Source organism: Scyliorhinus torazame, chromosome 25 (assembly GCF_047496885.1).
Source record: "Scyliorhinus torazame isolate Kashiwa2021f chromosome 25, sScyTor2.1, whole genome shotgun sequence".
Classification (NCBI taxonomy): domain Eukaryota; kingdom Metazoa; phylum Chordata; class Chondrichthyes; order Carcharhiniformes; family Scyliorhinidae; genus Scyliorhinus; species Scyliorhinus torazame.
This window is the reverse complement of record NC_092731.1, coordinates 34,588,603-34,601,553: the sequence shown is the minus strand read 5'-3', so window position 1 is coordinate 34,601,553 and position 12,951 is coordinate 34,588,603. Positions and strand designations below refer to the sequence as shown.

General features: G+C 42.4%; 1 protein-coding gene across 1 annotated transcript in view; it reads right to left on the bottom strand.

Moving 5' to 3' along the window:
• LOC140402477 (mitogen-activated protein kinase-binding protein 1-like) overlaps window positions 1-12,951 on the bottom strand; it is a 128,654-nt gene that overhangs the window by 91,700 nt on the left and 24,003 nt on the right. The window contains exons 12-15 of the mRNA XM_072490293.1: window positions 10,325-10,450; window positions 9,538-9,605; window positions 5,955-6,076; window positions 4,741-4,816 (exon numbers count right to left, since the gene is read on the bottom strand). Of these exons, the coding sequence (XP_072346394.1) occupies window positions 4,741-4,816; window positions 5,955-6,076; window positions 9,538-9,605; window positions 10,325-10,450 (392 nt within the window). The remainder of the gene's footprint in view (window positions 1-4,740; window positions 4,817-5,954; window positions 6,077-9,537; window positions 9,606-10,324; window positions 10,451-12,951) is intronic.

Sequence of the window (12,951 nt, the reverse complement as noted above, 5' to 3'; positions counted from 1 at the left end):
AGACCTTGGTGATGCCACACCTGGAATAGTGCGTGCAGTTTTGGTCTCCTTATCGTGGAATGATGTTCTTGCTCTAGAGGGAGTGCAGCGAAGGTTTGCCAGTCTGATTCCTGAATGACAGGACCGACATATGAAGAGAGATTGAGTTGATTTGCATTGTATTCGCTGGAGTTCAGAAAAATGAGGCAGATCCATAGAAACCTATAAAATTCTAAGAGTGTTAGACATGGTAGATGCAATAAGTATGTTCCCGATTGTGCTGATGTCCAGAACCAGGGGTCAGTCTGAGGATACGGGGTAGATCATTTAGGACAGAGAGGAGGAGAAATATCTTCACCCAGAGTGTGGTCGGCCTGTGGAATTCATTACCACAGGAAGTAGTTGAAGTCAAAACATTGTATGTTTTCAACAAGCAGTTAGATATAGCACTTGGCACAAAGAGGATCAAAGGATGTATGGGGGAAGGTAGGATCAGGCTATTGAGTTAGTTGGATGATCAGCAATGGTCACAATGAATGGTAGAGCAGGCTCAATGGACTTAATGGCCTCCTCATGCTCATATTTTCTATCTCAGTCCTAAATGGCCCACCTCTGGCCCAGCCAGAGGAAACAGCATCCAGTCTGCCCCATCACAATTTTATGTTTCAATTAGATCCCCTCTCATTCTTCCAAATTCCAGTGAAAACAGGCCAAGTCAACCTAATCTATCCTTGTACAACAATCCTGTCATCCCAGGCATCAGTCTGGTGAACCTTCACTGCATTGCTTTTATAGCAAGTGTATCCTTTCTTAGGTAAGGAAACCAACTCCTGGGTAAAGCTCCTATACAACGCTCCCATGGCGAGCGTACGGACCAACAATACCAACTCCCAATACTTCCAGCTGCACAGGGGCACCAGACAAGGATGCCCACTGTCCCCGCTGCTGTTCGCTCTAGCGATCGAACCACTAGCAATCGTGCTCAGAGCAGCAAAAAGCTGGAGGGGAATCCGAAGGGGAGGCAGAGAGCACAGAGCCTCACTCTATGCAGATGACCTGCTCCTCTACATTTCGGATCTACAGAGCAGCATGGACGGAATCATCGCGCTCCTGAAAGAGTTTGGCGGAATCATCGCGCTCCTGAAAGAGTTTGGCGCCTTCTCGGGCTACAAACTCAACATGAGCAAAAGCGAGATCTTCCCAGTACACACACAAGTAGGCGGGGCAGCACTAACGAGACTGCCGTTTAAACAAGCCCGACACAAATTCCGCTACCTGGGGATCCAAATAGCCCATGACTGGAAAGGGATCCACAAATGTAACCTCACCAGTCTGACGGAGGAAGTAAAAAAGGACCTGCAAAGATGGAATATACTCCCACTCTCCCTCGCGGGGAGAGTCCAGACTATCAAAATGAATGTACAGCCCAGGTACCTCTTCCTACTTAGATCCATTCCGATCTACATCCTCCAATCCTGGAACCAACTAAGGCAGCAATTTGGCCTGACCAGAATGTTGGGTAAAGCTCCCATCTGCAATAACCATAGGTTCACACCAGCACTGACTGACACCACTTTCAAAAGATGGGGACAGGACAGAAGGACACTGACAGTCAGGGACCTATACACGGACGGCAGGATCGCAACACTGGACGAACTGACAAGAGAAATTCCAGCTAGCCAGGGGGAACGAGCGAAGGTATCTACAGCTCAAATATTTCCTACGAAAGGAGACAAGGACGTACCCACAACCGCCACGACAGACACTACTTAAAGAACTACTGGACGCAAGCATACTAGACAAAGGAAACTGTAGTGACATGTATGACCGACTGATAGAAAGGGCCGACACCGTACTGGACGCAACAAGAAAGAAATGGGAGGAGGACCTGTGGATTGAGATAGGGTGGGCACTCTGGAGCAAAGCACTGCATAGGGTCAACTCCACCTCCACGTGCGCAAGGCTCAGCCTGACGCAACTAAAAGTGGTACATAGAGCCCACTTAACAAGAACCTGTAGGGGTAGGTTCTTCCCGGAGGTGGAGGATAGATGTGAACGGTGCCAAGGAAGCCCGGCCAACCACACCCACATGTTCTGGTCTTGCCCCAGACTTTTGGACAACCTTCTTCGAGGCAATGTCCAAAGTGGTGGGAATGAGGGTGGAGCCATGCCCGAAAGTGGTGGTCTTCAGGGTTTCGGACCAGCCAGATCTATTCCTGGGGAGGAGGGCGGACGCCCTTGCCTTTGCCTCCCTGATTGCCCACCGTAGAATCCTGTTCGGCTGGCTGTCAGCAGTACCACCCATAGCTGCAGTCTGGCTGTCCAACCTCTCGGAATCTCTCCAAATGGAGAAAATCAAATTCGCCAGTGGGAGCCATTCACGTCCGGGAGAAGCGACAACAACACCAAACCCATTCGAGTATTGCCCACTGTAATTGTCTCTCCGGCACCCGAATGTACATTTACCTCCCCGGTCTCCACCCCCTCCCCCCCCCCCCGCAAACAGTCGCTTACTTATGTGTTGTAAATAATTTTGCCAGTTGTACAGAGTTGCTGCGGTTGAGCTGGTGCACAATAACCTGCCAGTTATCCTATTTTATTTTTTGTGTATAATATATATATATATATATACACACACACACATATATAATGTGTGTGTGTGTGCATGCGTGTGTATATATATATATTCCATATGTATGTTTCGTACCTAACGGTAAATATGCTTTGTTCATAAACCCAATAAAAAACATTTATTAAAAAAAAAGGTATGGAGATCAAAACTGCCACACAATACTACAGGTGTGGTCATACCAAGGACCTGTACAGCTGCAGTAAGGTATCCTTGATACTGTACTCAAATCCTTTTGCAATGAAGACCAATATACCAAAGATGTGCAGGTTAGGTGGATTGGTCATTCTAAACTGTTCTATGCACATGGGGCACACCACTATGACAGGGAGTGGTACAGCTTGATCTTGGTTTTGGCCAAAGCTCGGCAAAACATCGAGGGCCGAAGGGCCTGTTCTGTGCTGTACTGTTCTATGTTCTATAAATTGTCCCTCAATGTTAAACGGTTAGGTGGGTCTATGGGGTTACAGGGATAGGGTGGGGGCCTAGGTATAGTGCTCTTTCAGAGGATCGGTATAGACTCAATGGGCTCCTTCTGCACCGTAGGGATTCCATGAACATATCATTTTACCTTCCGAGCTGCTTGCTGCAACTGCACGATTGTTTCAATGACTGGTGTACTAGAAAACACAGGTCTTTTTGTAAGTCAACATTTCCCAATCTTTCACCATTTAAATAAGACTCTTCCATTCGTTTTCTCCATCCAAAGTGGATTATTTCACATTTATCCACATTATACTGCGTCGGCCATGTATTTGCCAGGTCACTCAATTTGTCTAAATCACCTTGAATTCTATGGCTCTATATGTCTATAGACAGATTAGCAGTGTGGCTGGAAATGGGAGCGGAAACAAGCTGGGAGAATCATCTGAGGAAACACAGCCGGAGTTTCAGCATGGTTCCGATAGGACTCAGATCTTTTCTTTAAATCTGTGTCAAAAGATCTTTCTTTCTCAAAACACATCTCTGTAAAGCAAGTATTCTCGAGTGCTAGCTGTTTTATCAGTGGATTGAGAACCAAGATGTTTTTTTTTTTTTAAATAAATTTGGAGTATCCAATTCATTTTTTCCAATTGAGGGGCAATTTAGCATGGCCAATCCATCTACCCTGCACATCTTTGGGTTATGGGGATGAAGCCCACGCAAACACGAGGAGAATATGCAAACTCCACATGGACAGTGACACAGGGTCGGGCTCAAACCTGGGAATTCGGTGCTGTGAGCCAGCAGTGCTAACCACTGCACCACGATGCTGCCCGGAGATGGGTTTTTGTTATTTATGTGGGGTAATACTAGCAGTCGAGGGTTATTGTATTCACGGTAATGATTAGCAATGTTTAAGGGGCAATTGTAAAAAGATGTTTTAATACTGTGTTAGTAATAAAGTTGGTTTTAATGTACCATATTCCTATTTCTTTGTAAAGCCTGGAGCGAGGTTTCTTTTCCTCAGTTTTACAAAATTAAAATATTGGGGCTTTTGTCCATTATTCTATGCACTGTTAGGGTCTGGTGGCTCCCAGTCCTAGATTGGCTCATGGGGGAAACTTCCTCTCAGCATCTACCCTGTCAAACATTGTCTCCTCATAAGACAATCCCTTCATCCATCTCGTGAACCTTCACTGACTACCTCTAATGCAAGTTTGTCCCTCCTTAAATGTGGAAGCCATAGCTTTATGCTGTACTCTATTTGTAGCCTCTCACTGATTCCATTCTCTGGGATCAACTAGGAATGGCCTCTTCATTCCCATGCTGTGTGTGTTCTAGAAGTGATTTTCTAAATATCCTGCTACTTTCTTAATAGATTCCAGTATTTCCCAATGTCAGGTTATGTGACCTAAAGGTTCCAGCTTCCTGTCTCCCTTTCTTGAATCAGGGAGTTTTGCACGTTGTATCTGAATTTTTTGATGGAAGTCACACTGCAATTTAGTCTACAGTCTGTGAATGTTTCTTGAATGAAATACCATTAGGATTAAAACCAATGCATCCACCATCTCTGAATCCAGTTCTTAAGAACTTGGAGTCCAACAGCATTGTTTTTGGTAAAGCATTATATCCTTCGTAAAACTACTCAAAATACACCATTAAATAAATTTTGTCCTACTTCTGATGCTGCAGCAACTCGTGTTCCTTACTTTGAGGAGGATTCCATCTTCACTCTGTGAACCTTTGAAACACTTTTTTTGTTTCCCGCTGGTGATGGTAAATACTCTGCAACATCAATATAAAAAGTGTAATTAAAGATGCGGCTTTATAAAAGAAGTAAATTCTCTTTCTGCCTCTGCACTCCTCTCCTTACAACACATGGTTGCTGGGAATAGTTTCTTGGGCACTTGTCACCTTCCATCACTCACCAATTTGCCGGAGTATCAGTCATGTTGGGGCTTCAATAGCAACAGGCATCAACACTATTTGGCTTGGTGACATCAAAGCTCAACTCAATTCTGTCCTCTGCACTTTCAGCAAGGATAGCTTGATGATATATATGGATAGCCATCAGGAATAGGGATCGAGCTGGATCTTTCCCTCCTTAACCTAGTAGTCAGATACCAATTCTGAAATCGTCTAATATAAATTCTAGCCAAGATCAATACAGTTCAAGAACCATACCTGCGATCTTTCTAGTCAGCTATTTACATAAACTCAAACTCTTGAAGACCAAGAACAATTACATAAAACCCCAAAACTTTCACCTTTTGGTCCTCAATTTATTGCAAACCCATATATTGCAGCATAGGGTTCCATTGTGGTTTGAGGTGAGCGAAGTGCTCTGCTTAAAAATGACAACCCATAGGAAAACAAAATTAAATATTGACTGTAACAGCTATACCTCACTTTCCATTCTTATATCAGCCATAAACTGGTGGTCAGGGAGGAGGGACTTGGGAGAGAATAACCGAAGAAGGAAGCAATATTTTCTCTCAGACCAAAATTGATGTCAAACTAATTCTGGCCCCCCTAGACTTGGCAGCTTACTTTGTTAGCTTTGCCATCAAAATAGCAAATACCATAAATGGACAAAAAAACTACGCACACAAATTTCAGACTTATACTTTATATTAGTGCGGCTCACTGCATTTAAACACCTAGATCAGATCCCTCCTCAGTTATCTTTTCTCCAAAGATCTAAGTTGTATTATCCCAATTAACACAAGGGAAAGAGCAAATTAATTTTATTCTACCTAAAGCATACAATCTGACTTGGGCGGGGGGAGGGGAAAGATAATGTTTCATCCATCAGTGGGTGCCAAAGATGGGAAATGTTTCATTCTCAACGTTAGGAAATGTTTCATTCTCAATGTTGACATTCCTCACCGGCTGCAACCTACCTCCAAAAGAAGGAACATACCTAATATTTCTGTCCTGGCAGCCAATAGCTACATATTTCCGGGTGATATCAACATCCATGTCGTACAAGGTCGTCTTTCCGACTACATGATGAGTTCTTGTAAACTGAACTCCATCTCCGGACTGTCAAAAAAAAAAAAAAGACCGAATTGGATTTCAGATTCAGGGAAGTTTCACTAGGATGATCCCTGGTATGGAGGGATTTGCTTATGAACAAAGGTTAAACAGGTTGGGACTTTACTCATTGGAATTTAGAAGAATGAGAGATGATATCGGTGAAACATATGGGATTCTTAAGGGGCTTGACTGGGTAAATGCTGAGAGGATGTTTCCCCTCATGGGAGAGTCCAGGATCAGAAGGCATATTCTCAGAATAAAGGGGTGCCAATTAAAGACTGAGAGGAGGAGGAATTTCTTTCCTCAGAGGACTGGGTGTCTTTGGAATTCCTTGCCACAGAGAGCTATGGGGGCAGAGTCCTTGTTTATATTTAAGGCAGAGATAGATATTCTTGATCAGTAGAGGAATCAAGGGTTACAGGGAATAGGCAGGAAAGTGGACGTGAGGAATATTGGAGCAGATATGATCTTATGAATAGCGGAGCAGGCTTGAGGTGCCAAACAGTCTACTCCTGTTTCTATTTCTTATGATATTTTCACAAAATTGCTATGGCGCAGACAGAGATCAATTGGACCATCATGCCTACGCACGCTCTCATGAGCATTTTTGACTTAATGCCATTCTCCTATATCCTTGCACAGAGATTATCTAAATAACAAATGCCCTACTGAATGTCGTGATTGAACATGCCTCCACCACACTTCCAGGCAGGGTATTCCAGTCTCGAACACATAGCTTCTTTTGCAAATCCCTCTCATTATCAATCTTTTATGAACTGGAACAATTTCTCCCTATCTACTCTATACAGCTCCCTCGTGATTTTGAGCACCTCTATCAAATCTTAGCCTGCTCAACGCCAAGCAGAACAGCCCCAACCTCAACAATTCATCTTCACAATTAAAGTTTTTCATCCCTAGAATCATTCTTGTAAAGCTGTTCTGCACGCTCTCCATTGCGTTCACATCCTTCCTATATATTGTGGTGCCCAGAACTGTACACAATACTCCAGCTGAGGTCTAATGGTGTCTTGTATAAATACAGCACAACCTCCTTGCTCTTGTACCCTATTAATAAAGTCAGGTACAAGTACTGCAATCTCTCAACTAATGCTACATAAAGATTTGGATTATCAATCATTGCTCCAAACAATATCAACCTCTAACTATAGATAATAACAATTAGACTAAGTATTTCTGGGACACGATCACTTTAAGACATTCACAAACCCAGCAATCTCTGCTGGAAGGATGTTTCCTCCCAGGGGAGAATCTAGAATTGGGGGGCACAGTTTCAGAATAAGACAAAGATGACAAAGAATTTCATCTCAGAAGATTGTGAATCTTTGGAATTCTCTACCCCAGAGAGCTGTGGGGACCCAAGTTATTGAATACATTTAAAGTTGAGAAAGACAGATTTTTGAACCATAAGGGAGCACATGATTATGGGGAACAGGAGGTGATGGAAAAATCAGGTCAGGCAGGATCTTATTGAATGGTGGTGCAGGCTTCAGAGCACATTTAAGATCGTAAGAGCTAGGAGCAGATGTAGGCAATTCAGCGTCTCAAGCCCGCTCCACCTTCAATACGATCATGGCTGATCTCCTCTCAGCCTCAACTCCACTTTCCTGACTGTTCTCCATAATCCTTTGTTAAGTAATGGGTTAAGAGACATTCCAATTAGTTGTCTCATTTGTGTTAAGTATCCAATAATTGACACTGATATGTAAAGGGGCTTCAGGTGGCCTTTGGGTCAGGTGATGTGATGATAGAGTGTTGTGCAGAGTCTGTTAAAGTGAAATAAAGGTGTTGGTGAAAAGGAGCAGAACCTTTGACTCTTTATAAAACTGCAGCGAAACGTCTAACATCCTTCAACCCACTACATATTAAAAATCTATATATCTGCTCCTTAAATTACTTAATGTCCTGGGATCCACTGCACTCTGGGGTAATGAATTCCACAGATTCACGACCCGAGAAGTAATTGCTCCTCATCTCTATTTTAAATCTGCTAGCCCTTATCCTAATTCTATAACCTCTTGTTCTAGATTGCCCCACAAGAGGCAGCATCTGCTCTATGTCTACTTTGTCAATACCTTTTATCATCTTGTATACTCAATTAGATCTCTCATTCTTCATAACTCGAGAGAGAGTATAGGCCTAAACTGCTCTATCTTTCTTCACAAGACAAACACCTCATCTCTGGAATCAATCTAGTAAACCGCCTCTGAACTGCCTCCAATGCAACTACATCCCTCCTCAAATAAAGGGACCAAAACTGTGTACACAGTATTCCAGTTGTATATTTGCAGCAACACTTCCCTACTTTTATACTCTATTCTTTTAGCTATAAAGGCCAAAATTCAATTTGCCTTCCATATTACCAGCTGTACCGGAGTACTAGTTTTTTTTTTGGTCTTCTCTTGTTCCCTCAGTAACTGTGACATGAGGAACTTATTTCTTAAAAACGGAGTGGTTTGGATCTGGAATGCACTGCTCAAGTATGTGGTGAAGGCAGGTTATAGAATAGAATTTACAGTGCAGAAGGAGGCCATTCAGCCCATCCAGTCTGCAGCAGCCCTTGGCAAGAGCACCCTACTTAAGCCCCACACCTCCACCCTATCCCCTTTATCCCCGTAACCCAACCTAACCATTTTAGACACCAAGGGCAATTTAGAATGGCCAATCCACCTAACCTGCACATCTTTGGACTGTGGGAGGAAACCAGAGCGCCCAGAGGAAACCCACGCGCACACGGGGAGAATGTGCAGACTCCACACAGGCAGTGACCCAAGCCGGGAATCAAACCTGGGACCCTGGAGCCGTGAAGCAACTGTGCTAACCACTTTGCGACCGTGCTGCCCCCAATGAACACAGGTTCATTGTGTTTTTCCAAAAGCAAATTGGACAATATTCTGAGGAGAGAAAAAATTGGTGGACTATGGGGATATAGGTAGGGGAGTGGGACTAGCCAAGCTACTATTGCAGAGAGCCAGAATGAACACAACTGTCTCCTTCTATGCTGTAACCATTCTATAATTCTATACTATGTTTTCAGAGCTGCATTAGTAAGAGAGCTGGAAAAGTTAATTTGTGTGTGGAAACCAAGGTGGGTAGAGGTTGTAAATGACAAACGGCAAAGAGCTAGTCATAATAGTTAAGCAATACATTTCTCAATGCAGAGTTTTCCCAGTAATTCTTAGCACATTGAGATCCCTACCTCAGGCCAGGGCTGAAAAAGTCAGCAAAGCAAAAGAAACAAAACCAACCAAATACATATAACTCACGTACTTCACAAATTATTTGGGCATCTTTAGCCAAGCAATGATTTGGTATGCAAGTCACTGCACCTGGTGAGAGGTGCGTTGGCATACCTTGGAGATGGGGCAAGTCACCACCAAAATGCATAGACTGAAAAGAAAATGGGGCAGGAAGTTTAAATGAATTAATGCAGAGAAAATGAAGTTTACCTTTTGTGCTGTACGGAAATAGATACTTTTATCAGCACCACAGCTAACCATTTTGACATCATTATTGGCTACAGAAAGGGAGAACGAAAGGAATAATTCAGAATAAAGTTAAAACTTTCCATCATAATTTATATACATTACTGGAAACAATACTCAAGTCAGCAATAGGATTAGGTGTGCATACAACACCCAAAAGCTCCAAGTACAGATAACTCGCATATGCTATCGATTTCCTTTCTCTTGCCTGTGCAGTCTTCCATAATTTAGAAGATGATAATCTCCATGTACCAAAACATTGGAGTTGTAAATTTATGTCAATTCAGAAACAGCTTTAACAGAAATGAACATTTAAAAGGCAAGTATGCGGATTTCAATTTTTCAAATCAATGAAGAAATGAGAAAGAAATAGCCATGGTTCATACTTTAAATCTCTTTCTAGAAAGATAACGTGAATGGGCATAAATATCTCAGCTAGGACTATCAGGCTCAGCAGTGATGCTTCAATACTTTTCTAATGCTGTCAACAGTCCTAGGTCAGGTACCACTCAATTTGTTTTTGGAAATAAAATCTCATTATTATTCTATCAATTTCAGCTGGATAACACTCAAGCTAATGACTTCAACTTGTTTGCAACTAAAAACCAAGAATTAATTTCACTTCAAAGATCATGTTTGGTCAACATGGCACTTATTAAAAAAGGTGCACATCTGTACAGGGAATTTAAATTCAATATATTTTAGCAGTCAGGTAGCTTCCGGGGTAGCCATTTTGGCTCCAAAATTGTACCTGCAAATTTCACAGCAGTAATAGATGAAGAATGGTCATCCAACGTCTGCACCAGGTTGTACTGTTTGTCCACATTCAGTATATGAATCAAACGGTCTCTACTTGCTGTTGCCAACAGATTCATTCCTAAACAATGATTATATATTAAAAATTAACACACAATTCGATGACCATTAAATAAAGTACTTGGAACAATTTGCTCAACAGTGACACAAAGAAAATGAGTAAACGGAGCTCTTCAGTAACCTGCATGCAATATAGACAAATAAGCACATTTAAAAACTTGGAAAATTGTACAATTACAACATGAGATTCAGTCAATTCTTTCAGCCTCAGTTCTCCATGCTGGTTGGGAGATGGCAATATGAGCTGCAGTTGACAAATTGAAACCTTAACTTCAGCCAGCATTGTTAAATTACCCAAAGTTAAATGTACCTGTATTTAGCAAAATATTTAAATCGCCAAACACTATTTAGAGATGTGAGTATTTCAACATGTTACTGTATTGTAACAATTAGGCAGGCCAAGATTTTCCCCACAGGTAAGGAAAATCAAAGAGATGAGATACCTTGGGGTCATCCTTCTACACGTAGTAAAGTATAAGTAAAGACGCCATCGTCCCAGATGACCAAAAGCTGCTTTCCCCTTTGAGGGCGCGAGCTGACTGGTAGTGATTCAACCCGAGGATCGGTACACTTCAGGCAAGGGACAAAAGTTGAGGGGGCATGGCCTTCATGATTAACCTCAGCCGGCACGGGAATGGAACTCACGCTGATGGCCTCGCTCTGCATCACAAACGATCTGTCCAGCCAACTGAGCTAAGTAGTAGCAGATGGCATATGCCACTATCTGTCCATCAGAGATTTGGGGGGGGGGGGGGGGTCCCTCAGTCATTTTTAAATGAGAACCATCTTAACTCATAACCATTACAGCACAAAAGGAGGCCAGTCAGTTGTGTGCTAACTCTTTGCAAGAGCAACTCTCCCAGTCTCTCTCCACCATCCTGCCCCTGTAACTTGACATTCTTTACTTCAGCTAATTACCCAATTCTCTTCTGAAGGCTATAATTGAATCTGCTTCCAACACACTCTCAAGTATACATATGCCAGATAATTACCAAACATTGTGGAAAATTTCTCATGCTTCCTTTGATTCTTCTGTCATTCATCATAACCTCCGTGTCCTCCAATCTCGATCCTTCCACCAATGGGAAGTTTCTCCCCATCTACTCTTTTTGATTTAGAACACCTCTATCAAATCCCTTCTCATCTCTTTGCTCAGGAGAGAAACCCCAGCTTCTACAATCTATCCAGGTAACTGAAGTTCTTCATCCCCGGAACAATTCCCATTGTTTTCTGAATTGTCTCTAACGCCTTGACATCCTTCCTGAAGTGCAATGCTCTGAATAGGACCCAATATACCAGTTGTGGTTGAACCACATCACAAGGAAAAAGGGAATTCAAGAAATTAAAAATCTACCAATATAAATACATTATAAACTTGCTTCTTAATTGTAGTTCCTATCCATTAAATCCAACCTTTAATACTGAAACATAGATAACTGTAAAAATACGAGTTGCTTCTAACAAAAGGGTTTATCCTTTTACATCAAGGTGCATCACAGTACTGCCCAGCAGCTCTCCAGCTCGGTCTGGAGTCTGTTAATCATACTGGGGTGAAAGTTTAACATTCATTTCAGCACCACGTCCCCTGAATAGCAACAAAGCTACAGTATTAAAACAGCAGCTAGAATTACAAATGTTTGTTTTGGGTAGCCTCACAGTTGAAATTAAGGTGATTTACAATGAAGTTATTGATAACACTGGAGGAAGAATCAAGTAGCAACTAGATTCAGATCTTAAACATAACGGCCAAGAGGATAGGTTGGAAAGACTGGATTTATTTCCAAGAACAAAAGAGCAGAGTATTATTTAAATGGAGAAAAACTGCAGAAAGCTGCAACACAGAAAGGACAAAAGGGTACTTGTTCAAGGAACACTAAGCTAGCACATAGCGTTCCTGATTATCTGCTGCACCTATCATAATATTAGCCCTTATTTCAAGGAGGTTGGAGCATAAGAATAGGGAAGTTTTGCTGTAACTGTACACGGTATTGGTGAGACCACATTTGGAATACTGTGAGCAGCTTTGGTCCTCTCATTCAAGGAAAGATATTATTTCATTGGAGGGGGGGCTTCAGAGAAATTTACTAGGACAATCCTCGGTATGAGGGATCGCCATATGAACAAAGGTTAAACAGGTTGGGACTCGACTCATTGGAATTTAAAAGAATGAGGGGCAATTTCAATGAAACATATAGGATCCTAAAGGGGAAAACAGGGTAAATGCTGAGAGGATGTTTCCCCTTATGGGAGAGTCTAGGGCCAGAGGGCATAATCTCAGAATTAAAGAGGTGCCAATTTAAGACAGAGATGAGAAGAAATTTCTTCTCTCAAGAGGGTTGTCTCTCTATGGAACCTCTTGCCACAGAGTTGTGGGGGCAGAGTCCTTGTGTACATTTACGGCTGAGATAGATAGGTTCTTCATCAGTAAGGGAATCAAGGGTGATGGGGGAAAAGGCATGAAAGTGGTCGTGAGGAATGTCGGAGCAGCCATGATCCTATGGA